The 20,239-nt window shown below is 51.3% G+C and overlaps 1 protein-coding gene across 1 annotated transcript in view; it reads left to right on the forward strand.

Moving 5' to 3' along the window:
- Positions 1 to 20,239, forward strand: part of TGM6 (transglutaminase 6) — a 51,583-nt gene that overhangs the window by 21,071 nt on the left and 10,273 nt on the right. The window contains exons 3-10 of the mRNA XM_049649819.1: positions 7,560 to 7,733; positions 8,252 to 8,494; positions 9,261 to 9,379; positions 10,914 to 11,042; positions 12,351 to 12,528; positions 13,314 to 13,452; positions 15,647 to 15,750; positions 15,827 to 16,069. Of these exons, the coding sequence (XP_049505776.1) occupies positions 7,560 to 7,733; positions 8,252 to 8,494; positions 9,261 to 9,379; positions 10,914 to 11,042; positions 12,351 to 12,528; positions 13,314 to 13,452; positions 15,647 to 15,750; positions 15,827 to 16,069 (1,329 nt within the window). The remainder of the gene's footprint in view (positions 1 to 7,559; positions 7,734 to 8,251; positions 8,495 to 9,260; positions 9,380 to 10,913; positions 11,043 to 12,350; positions 12,529 to 13,313; positions 13,453 to 15,646; positions 15,751 to 15,826; positions 16,070 to 20,239) is intronic.

Consider the following 20,239-nt stretch of genomic DNA (forward strand, 5'->3'; position numbering starts at 1 on the left):
GCATCCTCAGGCAAGAAGTCTCTTTCTTCCCATCTCTGGGTCTCAGTTTCTGTCAATGAAACAAAAGACCTGGGCGTCTAATGGCCCTTTGAGCTCTGCGGCTATTAGACAATCCTACGTACAAGGTAACTGGGGTTCTGGCCTGTGTGTGCAGACAAAACAGAGGCCACCCGAGCGCAGACTTCTGGGACTTGAGAGGAAAGTTCCTGACCAAGAACCGCAGGGGCAAAGTCAGTGGGAAGCTTCCACTCTACTCTCAGATGTGAGAGGGAGCTCTCCAGTGGGGGAAGTCCCCTGGCGCTGCTGTTCCAGCCACCGCCCGACAGGGGTCGCTGTTGTAACCAGTCCTTGCTCACCCAGCACGCTGGTTGGCTGTAGGAGCTCCCAAGCTTGGGACTCGCGCGTCAGCTATGTTAGTTCTCATTTGCATATTTGGTCATTATCCCCAAATCATGGTGCCAGGCTGGGGCTTCCAGCCTGGTTAGAGTTAGCTAGAACTAACCTTCTCCATGAATCTCAGGCCTGGGGATTGAGACTGTGGTACCAGCCCAGCTCCTCGTAAGTGGAGACCGGTTGGAAGGCTGTTGCAGTCTAGACAAGAAAGACGTTCATTGCTTGGCCTAGGGTAGTGGTGGAGACAGAGGTGTGTGATGGGCTTGATGCAGGTTTTGGAGGTGGTCCCATCGGTACTTGATGATGGATCGGATAAGGGGGGTGAGAGCAAAGGGGAAATCAGAGATTCCTTGCCTTGGTCCTGAGTGCCAGGGCAGATGGGACATCTCCCAAGACACAGGAGAGCAGGGATTTGGGGATGGGGTAGGGAAGAAATGGGGAGTTCTGCTTTGGGTGTGTTAGGTTGGATTTTCCTAGAAGACCACCCAATGGAGATTTCAAGTAGATGGCTGAACATATTGTTTGGATTTCAAGAGAGAAATCAGAGTGGAGATGTAACCTTGGCGTTATCAGCAGGAGATCTCCAATCAAGACCACTTAATTTTATCAGAAAAAACCTCCAGGGGCACCTGGGTGGCTCAGTTGGGAAAGCATCCAGCTCTCGATTTCTGCTCAGGTCATGATCTCGTGGTTCATGAATTTGAGCCCCATGTTGGGCTCCACGTTTGACAGTGTGGAGCCTGCTTGGGATTCTCTCTTCCTCTCTCACTCTCTCTCCCTCCTCTGCTCATGCTCCCTCTCAAAATAAATAAGTAAACATTTAAAAAAAAACAACCTCCAGTAATATTGAACCTCAAAAGGCAAGAGTTTAGGGACCCCATTCTTTTCTTCCTGAGTTCCTCCTTCTATAAATGTACCCACCTCTTCCCCAGTTTCCTATATCAAGCAGGACTTAGAGGAGCTGCCTTTTTCAGGCCACAGAGGTCCCATCATTCCTTGACCCAGAGAGGGCCACCTGGTGCCAATAGTCTATGTAAGGAAAGGAGACCACACAAGGGATTTTTTTTCCCTCCAAATCATATCTTTTCTAAGCTGACTTTCTCCTTCCACCTCTCCATATAGAGATGCAATTTCTGAAATCCTTCCTCACTGTAGCTGCATAAAAAAAATCACCCCAAGATTTTTTACTGGCTTCAGGCAGTAACAGTCATTTATTACCATCGTCACTCCCCGTTCTGATGTTGCACCTGGCCCAGCCATGCACCTGCTGCCCAGATCTCCTCATCCCTGAAGTTTGACCGTGGCTGGGGTGGGATTATCGTAAACACTTCTTCCCACCCTGTCAGGTGCCTGGGCTTCTCAGACACCTCTATCTTGGTCTTTCCTCAAGGCCTCTCCAGCATGGTGGTCTCTGTGTTGCTGCACTTTGTCAGATAGATAGGTGATTGGTTGATAGATAGATGTGATGGAGAGAGAGACAGACAGACAGACAGACAGAGACAGAGGGAGAGAGCATGCGTGCTCAGGGCTCCAAAGGTGCTTATCCTGAGGAAGAAGTAGCCAGGCAGAAGCTGCATCCTGTTTATGTCTCAACAGCAGAAGGCCCGTGGCATTCACATTCCACCATATAAATCGGTCAGAACAGTCCCAAGCACCTGCCCAGAATTAAGGAGAGAGTATATAAACCCCACCCCACAGTGGGAAGGATTTCAATCACATTATAAGAAAAATGTGTAGAATGGCATCCATCCATCATCTATACGAATTAGTGAAGCCACCTTTGAAAAATACAATGTTCCACACTCTCCTTGTGTATTACTCAAGGTTCTCCAGAGAAATAGAACCAACAGGATGTGTGTGTATGTAGACTAGATAGATAGATAGATAGACAGATAGAAGGATAATGGATGAATAAATAGATAGATGATGGATGGATAGATAGATAGATAGATGATGGATGGATGGATAGATAGATAATGGATGGATAGATAGATAGATGATGGATGGATAGATAGATGATGGATGGATGGATAGATGATGGATGGATGGATGGGTAGATGATGGATAGATGGATAGATAGATAGATAGATGATGGATGGATGGATAGATAGATAATGGATGGATAGATAGATAGATAGATAGACAGATGATGGATGGATAGATAGATGATGGATGGATGGATAGATGATGGATGGATGGCTAGATGATGGATGGATAGATAGATAGATAGATAGATGATGGATGGATAGATAGATGATGGATGGATGGATGGATAGATGATGGATGGATGGATAGATGATGGATGGATAGATAGATAGATAGATAGATAGATGATGGATGGATAGATAGATGATGGATGGATGGCTAGATGATGGGTGGATGGATAGATGATGGATGGATGGATGGATGGATGGATAGATAGATAGATGATGGATGAATAGATGGATGATGGATGGGTGAATAGACAGATGATGGATGGATGGATAGATAGATAGATGATAGAGGGGCACCTGGGTGGCTTGGTCAGTTAAGCATCTGATTTCAGCTCAGGTCATGATCTCACGGTTCGTGGGTTCGAGCCCGCATCAGGTTCCACGCTGACAGCTCAGAGCCTGGAGCCTGCTTCTCTTTCTGTGTGGGTCTCTCTCTGCCCCTCCCCTGTTCATGCTTTCTCTGTCTCTCAAAAATAAATAAGTAAACATTAGAAGAGAGAGAGAGAGATGATAGGGATAGAGGAGAGAGAGAGAGAGAGAGATGATAGATAGGGATAGAGGGGATAGAGAGAGAGAGAGATTTTAAGGAATTGGCTTCCACGATTATGGAGGCCACCAAGTCCAAGTCCACAGGGGAGGTTGGCTGGCTAGAGATTCAAGGAAGAGTTGCAGTTGGAGTCCGAAGGCGATCTGCTGGCAGAATTGCTTCTTGCTCAGGGGAGGTCAGTGTCCTACTAAGGACTTACCTGCCTGGATGAGGCCCACCCACATTATGGAGGGTAATCTGCTTTATTTAAAGTCCACCAATTTAATGCAAACTCATCCAAAAAACAACTTCACAAAAGCATCCGGAATAACGTTTGACCAAATATCTGAGCACCATGGCCCAGCCAAGTTGATACATAAAATTAACTATCACATCATGCAACGGGAGAAGAAACAAAATGGATATTTAAGGAGCACCTAATATGTGCTAGATGCTTTCCACACATCATCTTATTCAATGTCATTATTAGAGCTGACAGAAAGCGATTATTATACCCATTTTATGGATGAGAGAGGTGAAGTCATGCTGAAGGACACACAGTGAGCAAATGACAGACCTAGGATGCTGACCCAGGTCTAAGTGACTCCAGGAAAATGAGAGGGAACATGGGTGATGACAGATTGGAAAGTGGGGCTAGCCTCCCAGTGGAGGTCTCAAGAACCAGACCAAGGAGTTGAGGCTCTTCCTTGGGGGAGGAGAACCACCCCAAGGAGTCATGGAAGCCAGGGGTAGAGTGGCTACAAAGACACTGTTAACAACTGACTATCACTGATCCATCATCATTAGAGGCTAAGGAAAAGTAATCCTGGGACCAGGTCCATTCCAATTATGGCGGAAGGATGGGAGGAATTAGTCACAGGGTCTTCCTCAGGGCTCCCAGGCTGCACAGAGGACTTGGACTTTGCCTTGCCCACGGGAGGAGGCAAAGGGCGAGCAGGAAGAGGAACAGAAGCCTGTGGTATCAGAGCATAGGTCCCACCTTCTCCAGAAAGATAGAAGAAAATGATACTCGCTGAGTGTCTGCCATATGCAAAATCCCACACCGCTGGATGTCATATGGGGGCAGTCTTTTTGCCTTCCTTCCAAGAGGCCTGTGGGGCAGGTGCCATCAGTACCTGCAGTTTTTAGACCAGGACACCGAGACTCAGAAAGGTGACGTGATGTGTCCGAGGGCACACGAGACACAGCCCGACCAGGGTCAGGGTCCGGGCGTCTCTGGCCCCAAACCCTGTGTTTTCTCCATTCCACACCCCAACTACTCAAGATTTGCCAATTCCCGGTCTCAGCCCTTGATCATCAGAAAGGCAGGATAGCACAGAATCCGGGCATCACCCACACTAGCTGTGCGACCTTTGTAAAGTTACTTCACCTCTCTGTGCCTCCGTTTTCTCATCTGTAAAATGAGGGTAATAATAGTGTTTGCTTCAAGATCGCTGTCAGGATTAAATGAATTCACAAATGTAAGTCACAGAGGATAATGTCTAGCTCATAGCATTAAATATATATATAAATACATATATATATATATGTTAGCTATTCATCTTATTATTTTTTCTAATGTTTATTTATTTTAAGAGAGAGAGAGAGAGAGAGCATGTGAGTGGGGTAGAGGCAGAGAGAGAGGGAGAGAGAGAGACAATCCCAAGCAGGCTCTGCACTGTCAGCATAGAGCCTAATGTAGGTAGGGCTCGATCTCACAAACTGTGAGATCGTGACCTAAGCTGAAATCAAGAGTCGGATGCTTAACCGACTGAGACACCCAGGTGCCCCCACCTTATTATTCTTATTGTCATAGTTGGGGGCAGGGTGGTTCTCACATCACCGGGGACAGCCTTACCCAGCCTCTAAGTTAGGATACGCATATTGGAAAGAAGCTGATTGTTATTGGTGAAGAAACTCCTAAAGATTTATCCAGATCCCAGAGCTGCACATTAAAAAGTTTAACAGGTATGAATGGACAACCCAAACCTGGATGTGAAAGATAGGTCACATTTACTGATACTCTTCAATCAAATGGAATCTGAGTCCTGCTCCCACGGGGCGTGTTGGAAAATTCCATCCAAGTTATTACTGGGGCTCCCCACATGTTTCAGTTATCTACTGCTGCGTAACAAACGGCCCCAACACTCGGACAGTTAAAACAACAGCAATCATTCGCTCACTCACAAACCCACAAACTGGGCGGGGCTCAGCTGGGACGGCTTGTCTTTGCCTCACTCAGGATCAGGGGAGGCACGTGACCAGAGGTGGGCGCTCAGGGGGTTGTGGGTGGGGAGTCTTGGTTCCTCTCCACATGGACTTCTCCACGGGCCATTTGACTTTCTTCATGGCGTGGCCGCTGGGTTCCCGGGTCAAGCAACTCAAGGGAACCAGGCAGAAGCTCTATCGACTTTTATGGTCTAGACTTGCAAGTCACAAAGTGTCACTCTGTTTTAGCCACAAGTTCTGTCAGATTCAGGCAGAGGGAATACATATCCTACTTCTTTTTTTTTTTTTTTAATGTTTATTTATTTTTGAGAGAGAGAGAGAGAGGCAGCATACAAGAGAGGGAAAGGGGCCGAGAGAGGGGGAGACACAGAATCTGAAACAGGCTCCAGCCTCTAAGTTGTCAGCACAGAGCCCAACATGGGGCTTGAACTCACAAACTGTGAGATCACGACCTGAGCCAAAGTCCAACACTTAACCGACTGAGCCACCCAAGTGCCCCTATCCTACTGTTTAAAAATTTTTTTTAAATGTTTATCCATTTTTGAGAGACAGAGAGAGACAGAGCGCAAGTCACGGAAGGGCAGGGAGAGAAGGAGACAGAGAATCCAAAGCAGGCTCCAGGCTCTGAGCTGTCAGCACAGAGCCCGATGCGGGGCTCAAACTTACGAACCATGGGATCATGACCTGAGCCGAAGCCGGAGCTTAACCGACTGAGCTACCTAGGTGCCCTGACCTTTATCCTACATCTTGATGAGGGCAGTACCAACATCATATGATAGGAAAAGCACGAGCGATGGGCAATATTATTGCAACCATCTCTGGAAAATACAATCTGCCTTTAAAAAGCCAAACATTTTGGCCGGCTCTCCCCAGACCTTGGTCCAGACGAGCCGCTGCGCATGGTCCAAAGCCATGCTGTGTTTTAAAGTCAGGGATTTGGGGTCTGTGACTCCTGTGGGGCCAAAGGTAAAGACAGCAGGGCTTGGGGGTTCCGTACAATCACAGACCCGACCGTGGCAGACCATACTTCACAGCATGGTCATATCAATATATATCTAATCCAGCACATTCCCACCATGTAACATGGACCCATTTTTCATCAAGCAGTGGGGTGTGTTCCTTCCCCTTGAACCTGGGCAGACCTTTGTAGCTGCCTTGACTAATAGCAGACAGTGGGGGCAACCCTGTAACTTCGGAGGGTAGGTCACGAAAGGCATTTCAGCTCCCACCTGGGTTTCTCGGATCACTTGCTCAGGGGGGCACTGGGGGCCGTGCTGTGAGGACGCTTTCAAAGTGTGCTCTTAAACATCTGAGCTCTATCTGCTTAACGCCAACCTCCTCCCCTGGCCAGGGCAAGCCCGAGAGAGAGGGAGACACGGAATCCGAAGCAGGCTCCAGGCTCCGAGCTGTCAGCAAGGAGCCCGATGCGGGGCTTGAACTCACGAACCGTGAGATCATGATCTGAGCCGAAGCCGGACGCTTAACTGACTGAGCCACCCAGGCGCCCCTAAAATTTATTCTGAATTCCAAATCTTGGTACTTTAGTGATCACCTGCAGCCAGGCACAGAATAGGAAAAACGGAGTCACCTAACATGCTCGTTTCCAGATAAGGTTGAAAAAGTCCACACCCTGCCTTCTTGTTTCCACCCTCCTACTGTAAACAGTGTCCTTTTGAGGTCTATTTCATGCCACGGTTTTTTGCATGTTTGTCCCTCTCTGTCGGGGATTTTGCTGTTTAAAAGGGCCCCAAGTGTAGGGCTAAAGCACTGCCCAATGTTCCTAAACACAGGAGGCTGTGATGTGCCTTCTAAGAAAACCAGTGTGTCAGATGAACTTGGTTCAGGCATGAATTACGTTGTCCGTGAGTTCAACAATGACTCAACGATATATTAAATAAGGTGTCTTTAAACAGAAGAACACACAAGAGAAGGTTACATATTGATCGGCGGATGGAAGAATTGTGAACAGAAGCTAACAAGAACCTAACCCTGCATTTGCTGTAAGAGTCGTGGTTCGGTATTCGTTAATTCAATGTCGGTGGAAACTTTAAGGAACGTGAACTGCTGAGAATGACCGGAATCAATCGCATAGGATAAAAAGTAGCCGCGTGAACAGATGACTACAGGAGGCCAAGGCGAAGGGGGGTGAGAAACATGTCAAGGGCTTGGCCTCACCTCCCTGTCCTCCCCCGGCTCAGGGATCAGAGTCACCGAGGTGGACTGGCAGAGCCTGAAGAATGGCGTTGCCCACCACACCCAGGAGTACCCCTGCCCTGAGCTGGTGGTACGCAGGGGCCACACGTTCACCTTGGTGCTGGAGCTGAGCAGACCCCTGGAGGACCAGGAGACCATCATCTTCACGGTGGAGACAGGTAATTGTCAGGCCAATGCCCTCTGCTGGTCTACATTCAGAAAGATTTTTCTTGTGACCGGTGACCCGAGACCCTTTGGTCACCAGCCCAGACTTGAGGGAAGCGTGTCCCTGCCGGGGGGGCTGAGCTCCGGAACCCTAGAGGTCTTTGATGACAGCTTGCGGGGACGGGACGGCCGGCAGGCATTGCCAGCAGGCAGTGGGGGAGATGAGAGGACAGCTCTGGAATTCTCTGCATACCAAGGAATCGAGGGCTCTGGAGGATGATGGAAATTCTTCAGGTACTTTGGGAGCCCAAGCTTTTCTTTCCTAGACAAATGGTGGACTTTGAAAGTCCCCATTACTTTCTCCTAGATCCAGGAGGTGGGTGGGAATCAGAACCGCGGAGGTGGCCCCCCACAGTGTCCCAGCAGTTCAGAGAGCGAAGGTGGGCATTCCAGGCTTGTAGCTTTTCTGCTTCTCTAGAGCTGGGTTCCCTAGGGGCAGCTGGATCTCCTGAGTGCCTCTCCCCTCCGCCAGGACCCCAGGCCTCCGAGGACCGCCACACCAAAGCCGTGTTCCAGATATCGGAGCCGGAAGTAGGCAAGACCTGGGCAGCGGTGAAGGAGGCTGAGACGGAGAACACCGTGACCGTCAGCATCAGCAGCCCTCCCAACGCTGTCATCGGCCGCTACCTGATGAGCACCAGGGTCTCCTCTCGCCGAAAACAAAATGACCGAAAGCTGGGCGAGTTTGTTCTCCTTTTCAACCCATGGTGCCCAGGTAGGAGCTGGCAAGCTTTCCCGGAAGCTGTCCTAGAGGTGGGCCTGCCCTTAGCAGGGGCCTGGAAGACAGACTAAGCAACGGGGAGGTGGATGCCCAGAGCTTGGCGAGAGCTGAGCTTAGGCAGAGGTGGGCACTGGGCAGAGGAAGCCGGTAGCAGGTGCTACAAAGGATCCTGGGCCGGAAGAGCAAGAATCAGGGGTTTCTGGCACGCGGGGGCCAGTAGGCAGGGATGGGGCCTCGTGGGAGGAGAGGCCCAGCAATGGGCAAGAGCCCGGCTTGAGCCATCAGCAGCCTTGGCTCAGTCCTAGCTCTGCTTCCCTCTATGAGTCTTGGTTTCCTCATGGGTGACAGGGGAGTGATAACAGTACCTACCTCCTGGGATTATGGTGAGAACTCATAGCGCTAATGGTTGTAATGTACAAGGTCCGTCGTAAGGGGTACTGGGGTCAGTATTCTTATTAAATATTTCTAAAATATGAGGCTGCTGTTGCCATCAAGCAGGGCCTCTCAAAGGTGTCAGGATTCCTCGAGTCCTTCTGTCTTGGGCTGGGCTGGGCTGGATGGGTCCCTGCCCCGGGGAACGGAGCCCCCAGGGGGAATGGGGCTCCGCCGGAAGGCAGCCTAGGAGCCCGCAAGCCCCCTCTTGCCCTCTCCGGTCCCAAGCCTCCCGGCACCGTCCCGGGGCTCTCCCTGATGTAGCCCCTTCCCCAGGCCTGCAAGGCCAGAGCCCCAGCCCATGCTGAGCCTGACAACTGCTTTTCAGAGGACGACGTGTTTCTGGCCTCAGAGGAGGAGAGACAGGAGTACGTGCTCAATGACAGCGGGATCATCTTCCGAGGCGTGGAGAAGCACATCCGAGCCCAGGGCTGGAACTACGGGCAGGTCTCCAGAAGCACAGGCCAGAGGGGGGTGGGATGCGGGCCGGGGCGTGCAGAAAGTCAGGCCAGGAGCCCTTCTGTCTGCTCTGCTCACTTCCTCCCTCCCCAGCAGGGACAAGCCGGGCTGACTCCTAGAACAGATCCATTCATTCACTAATCTACTAATAGCTACGCTAAGACAGGCTCTGGGTCCTTGGGAAGGGGAGGTGCTTTGGATACGGTGCTTTGTAGAAGAATCGATAACTTCGATCACGGATGCTCGGTCTTGTGCGTGCACCGGAATCCCGTGGAGGGCTCTTTAAAACACACGGGTGGCTGGGCCCCACCCCAGAGTTGCTGATTCTGTAGATCTGGGGTGGGCTCTGAGAATGTGCATTTCTAATGAGGTCCTAGGTGGTGCTGAGGCTGCGGGTCTGGGACCACACTTTTAAGAGACATTGGCAGATAAATAATTACAATAAAGGGCGTGATGGTGGAGCGGCGGGGGGTGGGGAGGGGGGCGGGCATCAGAGTGGTAGAGATGGGGCCAGAGGGAAGTCAGAAAAGTGTGAAAGAAAATCCACCCCGGGGATGGTGGAGACTTCCCGATAATGGGGCTGGGCACAGCCTGGCCGGGGAGAGGGCAGAGCCCATAGCAGGTGGGAGTCAGGGAGCAGAGGAGGGTCTGCTAGAGGAATTAGGTCTGCTTGGGCTGCGGGTGTCCTGGAGAAAGGTTGGCTGGGCCAGTGAAGGACCCTGACTGTCAGGTTCAGGAGCCAGAGTTTGAATCCGAGTAGTGATGGAGGTACTGGAGAGTCTGGGGCCCGCCTGAGGGGTAACCACTTCTCAGCACCCACCTCTTCCTGCCATGTGGCCAAGGGAACCCAGGGTTCCCCGGACCTTCCAAAGATCCTTCAGGGAGCTTCAGAGACCTGAAATCTTAATTTGTATGTAAAGATCCTCCAGTTTTTAAATGTTTACTTATTCTGAGAAAGACAGAGACAGAGAGAGAGAGAGAGAGAGCGAGGAAAGAGGAGGGGCAGAGAGAGAGGGAGAGAGACAGAATCCCAAGCAGGCTCCGTACTGTCAGCTCAGAGCCCGGCATGGGGTTCGATTCCGTGAACCGTGAGACCAGGACCTGAGTCGAAATCGAGAGTCGGATGCTTAACCGACTGAGCCACCCAGGCGCCCCAAGATGCTCCGGTGTTTAAATGTCCGTTCATTCAAATGTATTTGGAAAAATCATTGAAACCGAAGGAGTGGGCAGGCCGGGTAGACGCGACTCCAGAGTCACTCGTTTACCACAAACTTTACCGCGGGTAGTGGGGAGCGTTGGGGGCAGTTACGGCACAGGGCAGGGACTTGATTAAGGTTGAGCTTCTGGCTCGCGGTGACTCTCTGAGGGAGGGTTTCTGAGCTGGGGATGCTCTGTGGTGTCCCAGGGTGGGGGTAGGTGAATTCCCGTGCACAACACAAGGCACCCACTGGGTAAGTTATTTTAGGAGGGTCTGGAATATGGGTGAGACTCTGGCCTCTAAGCACAGACTCTCTGGGGACAGTTTGAGGAGGACATTCTGAACATCTGCCTCTCCATCCTGGACCGAAGTCCTCTTTACCAAGATGACCCAGCCATCGACGTGTCCTGCCGCCATGACCCCATCTACGTCACCAGGGCCATCAGCGCCATGGTGAGGAGCCCCACCGTCCCTGCATACACACTTTCTCATGGGTCCCTGAGCCAACCCCAGGGTCCCATCCTATGATTTTCCCAAGTCACCTTTTGTTTTAATTCTCTATCGCTGCCCCCAAACCACCCCAAAACTCAGTGGCACGAAACAGCCGCTTATTATGCTCACGGTTTTATAGATCAGGGACTTGGGCAGAGCGCCGTGAGGACGGGATGGCTTGTCTCTCCTCTAAGATGCTTCCGCTGGGGGCATCTGAATGGCTGCAGATGGCTGGAATGGTTTGATGAGACCGTATATCTGCGGCCTTGGTTCTAGAAGTCTGGATCTTTGGTTCTCTTCCACGCTGTGTCTGCTGGAGCTAGAATGTCAAGATGATTTGCTCACTCTCCTGTCCCTGGGCCGGGGTGGTTAGAACAGCTGAGGCTGGCCCGTCACGGCTCTCTGTCCACGCAGCCTCTCCGTGTGGCTAGCTTGGGCTTCCTCACTGCATGGCGATCTCAGGGGTCATCAGACGTAGCAGCTGGCTTCTCTCCGAACAACTGTTCCAAAAAAGAAGCCCTGGAAATTGCCACCGCATCCCTTCTGCCATAGTCACTGGTCAAAGCAGTCACAGTCCAGCCCAGATTCAGGGAGGGAGTGCACAGGCCCATCTCTCCCTGGGAAGAGTGCCTTCCTTATTATATTACACACAACAACGCTTCCTCCTGCAAAGACAGCCAGAAGGCCGACCACAAGCGGGTTGTCAGAGGATGGCTATCTGTGATTCCACAATTGGATGGAGCCGATTTTCTCGTATTTGGTACCCTTCATTCCTCAAGATCCCAGAGGGATGTTGGAACACAGAGACTCAAAAGCAGTGACCAGTTCCAGAGAGTAGAGCGTCACAGCCCTGTGGGATAGCAGTGCGGGCTCTAAGTCAAAGTCCTGAACTTGGGGGTCACCCACACTTTTTGCTAACTTGCCATGTGACTTGGATGGGTCCCTCCACCCCTCTTAATCTCAGTGTTAATCTCACTATCTCTATACTTATACCAGCACCAGTCCCCAAAACAGATCATTTAAAAGGGGAAATGCTGCAAAATCATAGGTAATTTTCAGTAACAGAGAATCCTCATGGCAGGTCATTTAATAAATGGTACCCAAAGTAGGTATGTTAAGAGAGCAGATGCCCCTAATTTTCAGGTAATTTAAAAGTAAGGGGTGACCCCAAATGAGGAGGGCGTCCAAAGCGTAAGGGGACTTTACAGTGGCGACGCCCTGAGGAGGGAGGCCCTGCCTGGTGACGGACCCATGCCCCCCTCCGTCCAGGTGAACAGCAACAACGACCGGGGAGTGGTTCAAGGCCAGTGGCAGGGCAAGTACGGCGGTGGCACCAGCCCCCTGCACTGGCGTGGCAGCGTGGCCATTCTGCACAAGTGGTTCAAGGGCAGGTTCAAGCCAGTCAAATACGGCCAGTGCTGGGTCTTCGCTGGAGTCATGTGCACAGGTACCCAGGGAAAGAGGGTCCCTGACCCCAGGCCGGCTCCCTCTTTTGCCTCCATTTGTATATATTTGCATACAGTCCACCCCACCCCTCCACCCCCACCCTCACCCCCTTTAAAATGTGTTTCTTTTTTTTTTAATTTTTTTAAGTTTTTTTTTAGTTTTTATTTATTTATTTTTGAGAGAGAGAGAGCAGGCACAAGTGGGGAAGGGGCAGAGAGAGGAGGACCGAGGATCTGATGTGGGCTCTGTGTGCACAGCTGAGAGCCCCACATGGGGCTTGAACTCCTGAACCCTGAGATCGTGACCTGAACCGAAGGCAAACGCTTAACCGCCTGAGCCACCCAGGCACCCCAAGTGTTCTTTAATTGGTGATGGGGAAGTAGAAGTCTGGTTAACGATGAGAGAAACCAGATAGTTCGTTTATGTAACTTTTGATCTTTTATTTTGCTGAAGGAGGCCCGGCTCCTGTCTCGAGCTCTTTGAGTGCCTTTGAGCAAATCCTGTGGCCCCCCCCCCGCCCCAGGCCTCCAGTCCCCTCGAACCCGAACTGGCAATTACATGGTTATTATATGACTTCCAAGTTCCCACTGGCCTCAGAGCCCGCGATTCAAATGGGGGTGGCCTAGTGTCTTCGGAAGTCCCCTGAGAGGTTCTACAGGGAAGGAGGCGCTTCCGAGGGCGGAAGCAGGAAAAGCAGACAGACAGACAGACAGACACGGGAAGGGCTGTGGAAGAGATGAGGCCTACTGCCTGCTGGGGGCACCTCGCCAGCCTCCTGCTTTTCAGTCCTCAGGTGCCTGGGGATCGCGACCCGGGTCGTGTCCAACTTTAACTCGGCCCATGACACGGACAGGAACCTGAGCGTGGACAAATATGTGGACTCCTTCGGGCGGACCCTGGAGGACCTGACAGAAGACAGCATGTGGTGGGTCCTAGTCCCCTGGGTCCCCAACCCAGCCCAGCCCGAGGGCTCCCTGACCCTGTCTGCAGGAAGGAGAGGCACCTTCAGGGGTGACCCAGAGGCCAAAGGGGGGACTCAAGATCTGAGTGCCTTGAACCCTGGTTCCCCATCCAAGGGACTCTGAGCCTTCCCCTAGATTCCTGTGACCTGGGGATGAGGACTGAGATTCCCTCTGCGTCCTGGCCCCCGTGTCACGCCCCTGCCTCTGTCAGCTGCCTGCGTGCCATGTGTGTTTCTCAGGTGGGAGGCAACCTCCCTCCTCAGCTGCGACAAGACTCTTCCCCGAGAGCTTTGAACAATTCATTTTAATTTAATGTTTTTAATAGGAAATACACGCATGTGCGTTCACGCTCAAACTGTACAAAATGGGCCACCCGCCAGGTTCCAGCCTCCTGTCCTCCTCACGGAGCCAACATGGTGACTCGCTTCCCGCGTCTCTTCAGAGGGAGGCTCTACAGACACAAGAAAATACACGCTCAGTCTTCTCACTGCCCCGCTTTTTACCCACTTAGTATCGGCACCAGAGTGTAATACTGTTCATCTTGCTCATGCATTTCGCAGTTTTAAAATAAAATGGGGGGGCCCTGGGTGGCTCAGTAGCTCAAGCCTCCGACCCTTGATTTTGGCTCAGGTCATGATCTCACACTTCGGGAGACTGAGCCCCGAGTCAGGTCCCACCCTGATGGCGTGGAACTGTGTCTGCAGTAGGCATGGAGCCTACTTGGGATTCTCGCTCTCCACCCCTCCCCCACATGCACACTCTCTAGGTCTCTGCCCTCATTCTTTCTCTCTGCCTCCCTTCTCCCCTTTCCTTCTCCTGTTGGCTCCCCTCATCCCCTCTCCCTGCAGGAGAACCACCACCAACACCAACACCAACACCAACAAGTTTTTCTTCACACAGAATGGACATTTTGGTGCTGGGGCCCCTGTCAATTCATACGTTATCAGTCTGCCCCCAAATGCCTATCCAGATATTCTCCCAAAGATCACTACCTCCTTAAGAGGAATGCTGAGGTCAGCTCTAATGATGCCAAGACAGGCAACCTGGGGTTTCTCCCTCCTGCTTCCTTACTGCATGACCTTGGGCAAATGATGTCACTTTGCTTTGCTGGTCTCATAGTCCCATCTTTGACACGGGAAACTTAAAGTCTGAACTCCTTACCAAGACCTACAGAGCTCTGCGTAATCTGAACCCTACCTGCCCCTCATGCTGGCTGTAGCCTAGAGATACATACCTTCTTGGGGTTTTTTTGTTTTGGGGTTTTTTTGGGAGGGGGGTGGTTGGTTGGTTTTTGGTTGGTTTTTGGTTTTTTTGTGTGTTTTTTTTTAGAGAGAGTGTGTGAGTGGGGAGAGGGGCAGAGGGAGAGAGAGAATCTTAAGCAGGCTGCACGCTCAGCACAGAGCCCGATGCGGGGCTCGATCCCATGACCCTGGGACCATGACACCAAAATCAAGAGTCAGACGCTGAGCCAGCTGAGCCACCCAGGTACCCCATACTTACATACTTTCTGTTCCTTGAATACACAACGCCTTTTCTTGTCTCAGAGCCTTTGCACATGCTGTTCCTTCTCCTTGGAACACTGTTCCCTTCGCTCTTCAGACGGCTAAGCCTTTCTTATTTAAGCCTCACCTTAGACGTCATTTTCCTAGAGCAGGTCTCCAGCAGTTACTCTCTACTCAGGTCTCTCTCTTTCTTCACAGTATTTATTGTTACTTGTATTTGTTTTATTTATAGCTGCTTCCTTATTTTTGGTGCCTCCCCCTCCTTCTCCTTTGTTAGAATGTAAGCTGCATGAGGGCAAGATCTTCTGTGTTGTCTGTGATTGTATTTCTGATACCTTGAACAACAGTTTCATATATATATATATATATATATATATGTCATATATATATATGTATACGCACACACATATATATACATCTATGTACATACATACATATACTTACAAGTGGAATATATATATACATGCATATATACATTCATACATACAGATCGTATATAGAACTGTTCATCAACATGGTGCACTGAATGTTTCGTGAGATTCAGCCACAGTACTGCGGAGTTTGGGCCCAGGGCCTGGCTCACAGTAGAAACTTGCCATCCTATGGGCCTCTGTCTCACTGAAGGCCACCCTGCCCCATCCTCTCTCTGTGGCAGGAATTTCCATGTCTGGAATGAGAGTTGGTTCGCCCGTCAGGACCTGGGCCCCTCTTACAATGGCTGGCAGGTTCTGGACGCCACCCCCCAGGAGGAGAGCGAAGGTAGGGGCTCAGCCGGGTGGGTCCCAGACCCCGCTTTGCCTCATCCATTCCGCTCACGCTCACCCCTCCTGCCCAGGCGTGTTCCGGTGCGGCCCAGCCTCGGTCACCGCCATCCGCGAGGGGGACGTGCACCTGGCCCACGATGGCCCCTTTGTGTTTGCGGAGGTCAATGCGGACTACGTCACCTGGCTGTGGCACGAGGATGAGAGCCGGGAGCGGGTATACTCGGACACAAAGAAGATCGGCAGGTGCATTAGCACCAAGGCCGTGGGCAGCGACTCCCGTGTGGACATCACGAGCTTCTACAAGTATCCGGAAGGTAAGGACAGTATGGCAGCCTCGAGAGCTTTATTCGGCGCCGTGTCTGTGCTTTGAGCCGAGTGCCTTTAGCTTCTATTAATAGCTTCCTCCGTGTATAAGTAGAAGGCTTCCCACATCTAATAATAAAAGCTACATTTCATTGACCACTTACTCTGCCAGGCACTGTGTTAGGTATATTCCCCCATGATCATAAATACTAATAATGATGATGATAGTAGCAGGTATTATTTATTGAACACGTGGGCTACGCAGCACCAGGCATAGTTTAAAATAATAATAGCAATGATAACAGCTTCAGTTTAGCATCTGCCAAGAATTCTAGTGAATTCTAGAAATTCACAGATTGCTGGCAACTGGTTTCTTGAAGAGCCTGTGCTCGTCGGGGTACAAGAACACAACAGGCGTATTTTCTTAATAGCCAACTCCAGCTATACATGCTTCCAGTCACTCTTTCCCGTGGGATAACAGGTCTCTTACCAATGCCATGATTCGACCCAAATATGGCCCGCCAATTCTGCTTATTAAAACAATGAGATTTGAATAACGAGCGGGTCTGTCTCTCTCCACTCCCCTGAGTGCAAGCCAGTTTCCCCCGGGGAGGCTGCTCTGCAGGAGGGGGCACTGGGCTCTCTGGACGCCTGCACCCCTCCCTTGTCTACTCCCCAGCATAGCGGTCTGCAGCTCCAGTCCACACTGGGATCACCGAGGGCGCTGTGGTTCGTTGTGTAGATGAAACAGCTCCTTGTTTGAGCAGGATTCCGGAGCTCGGCAATCTGGGCTGTGCTCGGCTGGATGGTGCACCTGCTCCGTGTGGAGTCGGCTGGGATCTTGCTGTGTCTGGGGCCTTGGATGGGTCCGCTGGGCAGCCTGGTCTTGCCCCCCCCCCCCCCCCCGCCGTGGCCTCTCCTGGCCCAATAGGCCAACCCTGGCTCGTTCACAAAGGGGAGGGATTCCCAGAGGGGGAGAATGAAAGCTGCGAGGTCTCTAGAGGCCTCGCTCAGAATTTGCATCGTGCCACTTCTGCCGTATTCTGTTGGTCAAAGCCGTTCTCCAGGCCGCCCCAGCTCCAGGCGGAGGGGCGCAGACTCCACCTTTTGGTGGTAGGAGTTACAATGAAAGTATTATGGCCATTTTTAGTCTATCGCTGCAGCCCAGACTGCGTGTGCCCTGCCCAAAGGAATCACAGCGCCCAGAGGGTGTGGCCCAGGCACCAGGACTTTTTGAAGCTCTTGAGGTGATCCCCCCGCACAGCTGATGTGGAGAACACAGTGTGGGTCTTCTAGAGTGTTAGGCCGAGGGGGAGGAGGAGGAGGGGAGGAGGAGGAGGAGAGAGGAGAGCAGATGTCTTTGACTGTACTGGGCAGGCAAGGATTCCCTGCCCCTGGGTGAGTGTGCCCTGCCCCCAGTTCACTCTCTCTGCTTGAGGGCAGGTGGTGGCTCCAAGACAACCTGGGCCATCGGGACCGCTTCCGGGCTTTACCCTCCCCCGCCAGGCACTGCCGATCTCGGGAGACATTTGGCCCCCACTTTTAGCAGATGCCCCCCGACCACACTGGTAGTCACACGGCTTCCCTCTGCTGCACGGCGGCTTTTGACCACAGGTTCTGCAGGGCCTTTACTCAAAGGCGGGTGAGAGAGAGGACTTGGCACGCCGTCCTCCCCCTGCCAAGGCCCGTCAGTTCTCCGCTGCTTGTTCGGTCAGCAACATAGGATCCGCACACCTCTCCCGTGGGGACGCAGTGCCGGCTTCCCCTTCCTGTAGTCAACCCCGATCTTTCCCAGCCAGCACCCCCAAACCGTCACACCGATTCTTGTAAACACCCCTGCGTCCTCACACACACCAATGTTCTGTCGGTCCCTTCCCTAGGAGCGGGGCACTTCCTTCGGTCTTGATGACCTCCATCCCGCAGGCCCCTTCCTGCTATCTCAGGGTGCTGTGGACGGGGCGGGAGGTGGCGAGGCCTCCTCTGAACTGGCGCCTCTCTCGTTAAGCTCTGCGGGTTGATGTCTGGTCCCGTCTGCTGGGAGCATCGGGAGCTTAGGGCACGGAGTCTTGGAAGTCTTTTGTCCTAAACTCTCGCCATGGCCACGGGACACATCGCCATCATGTAACAGGGGACAGCGGTCACCATCACTGAGCGCCTGCCAGGGCCCGGCCGTCTTCACATGTTATTTAGTTATTGTATTTAACAAGTGCTTGTAAAGTGCTCGCGTGAGCTTGTGGGGTAGACGCTGGCACAGCGTCCAGTCTAAACACAGGTGCAGTAAAGGAAGTGGATTCAGCCAGGGGGCGTGGCTAGCAAACGGGGAGTCTGGCTCCAGAGCCCACGATCTTGCGGTACATCTTCTGGCCACTGTCTTACCGCATCTACTACTGATCGACCGCCTATGGTGGGTCAAGTGGCTTCACGTCTAGGCTGGTAATAATAATAATCACACCAAGAGCGTCTGAAACGTGTGATGCATGGTGGTAACCGGTGCCCATGCACTATCTTATTTAATATTCATAAAAATGCCATTTTACAGATACTCAAACTGAGGCACAGCTTGGTGAAGTCACCTCCCCAAGTGGCCCAAGCCTCAAAAGAGCGGGGATTCTAACGAGATGTCTAATCTCAGAACCTCTGACCCTCTCTCCCCGCCCCCCGGGGCTAGACTGCCCCTCTCTTCCATGAGTGCCCACAATATTCTGTATACCCGCTAAGCTCTTTCCTATGTGCTGGAAAGAGAGTGCCTCCTGACTGCCGGGCATAATTCAGAGGCAGGAAACAAAGAGAAGAGCCCAGAGAACTCGCTACGCGGTGAGCCGATAGTGTGAGGACAGCACAGGGTGGTCAGCACTGTGGTGGGGAGGCCAGAAGGCTGAAGGAGCACAGAGGAGGGAGTCCTGACTCAGCCAGAGGGGAAGTGTCCGGAAAGGCATCCCAGGGGAAGAGAGGCTGAAGGCAACAAGACTTAACCAGGAGACGAAGGGCTGGGAAAGCATGCTGCCTCCTGATTCCAGACTCCCCGTAGGTAGCGCTGTTCATCCAAGCCATGGGCTTGGGCAGCCCATTCTGGAGGTGGGACACCAGGGACTCGGGCCCGTCTGCTCGCTCTGTCTACTGAAGCAGGACACACACAATAGGGCACAAAGATTCAGAGCTCCTGGATGTGGTGTGCTTTGCTCGTACCCCCGAGTCAGCCCAGATGCTGAGCCACGAGAGAGCAAGCCCTTCAAGCCAAGGAAACCATGCGTGCAAATAACACACTGACTGTCCTCGCATATTAGGCGACTTTAGATAAAATGGCCAAATTCCTCCAGGAATCGCCAAAACCGCCTCAAGAAGAAATAGAAGTTCTGAATGGGTGTGTAACAAGCAAAGCGACTGAATTAGTAACCCAGAACCTCCTACAAAGAAAAGACCAGGTCCAGATGATGTCACCGGTGAATTCTACCAAACACTGAAAGCATTAATATCAATTCTTCAAACGTTTTTCGAAAAGAAAATAGAAGAGGAGTGAACACTTCCCAATTCATTCATCCTGATAGCAAAACCAGATGATGACATCACAAGAAAACTAGAGATAATACTCCTTAAGAATGTAGAAGCAAAACTCATCAACAAAAATGCTAACAAACTGAATCCAGCAACATTATAAAAAGGATTACATGTCACAACCAAGTAGGATTTATCCCAGAAATACAGGGTGGTTTTCACCTTGAAAATTAATTAATAAAATACACCATATCAATAGAAAGAAGAAAAAGGATGAAGGCTACATACATGATCATCTCAATATAATCAGAAAAGGTATTTGACAAAATCCAGCACCCCTTTGTGATGAAACCACTTGACAAATTAAGAACAGAAGCGAATTTCTGAGCCTGATAAAAAGCCATCTATAAAAAAAAAAAACATAGCTCACACCGTATTTGTGGATTCCATTTCCTGTGGAAAAATAGTAGGGAGGTTCTTTATGACATTAAATTTATGATGTAAAATAGAGTCATCGTATGACCCAGCAATTCCACTTCTGGATAGATACCCAAAAGAAGGGAAAGCAGGAACTCAAAGAGATATTTCACTCATGTTCGTAGCAGTGTTATTCACCGTGGCCAAAAGGTACAAGCAACCCCAATGTCTGTTGACAGCTGAATGCCTAAACAAAGCAATATTATTGAGCC

The sequence above is a fragment of the Panthera uncia genome (genome assembly GCF_023721935.1).
Source record: "Panthera uncia isolate 11264 chromosome A3 unlocalized genomic scaffold, Puncia_PCG_1.0 HiC_scaffold_11, whole genome shotgun sequence".
Taxonomy (NCBI): Eukaryota; Metazoa; Chordata; class Mammalia; order Carnivora; family Felidae; genus Panthera; species Panthera uncia.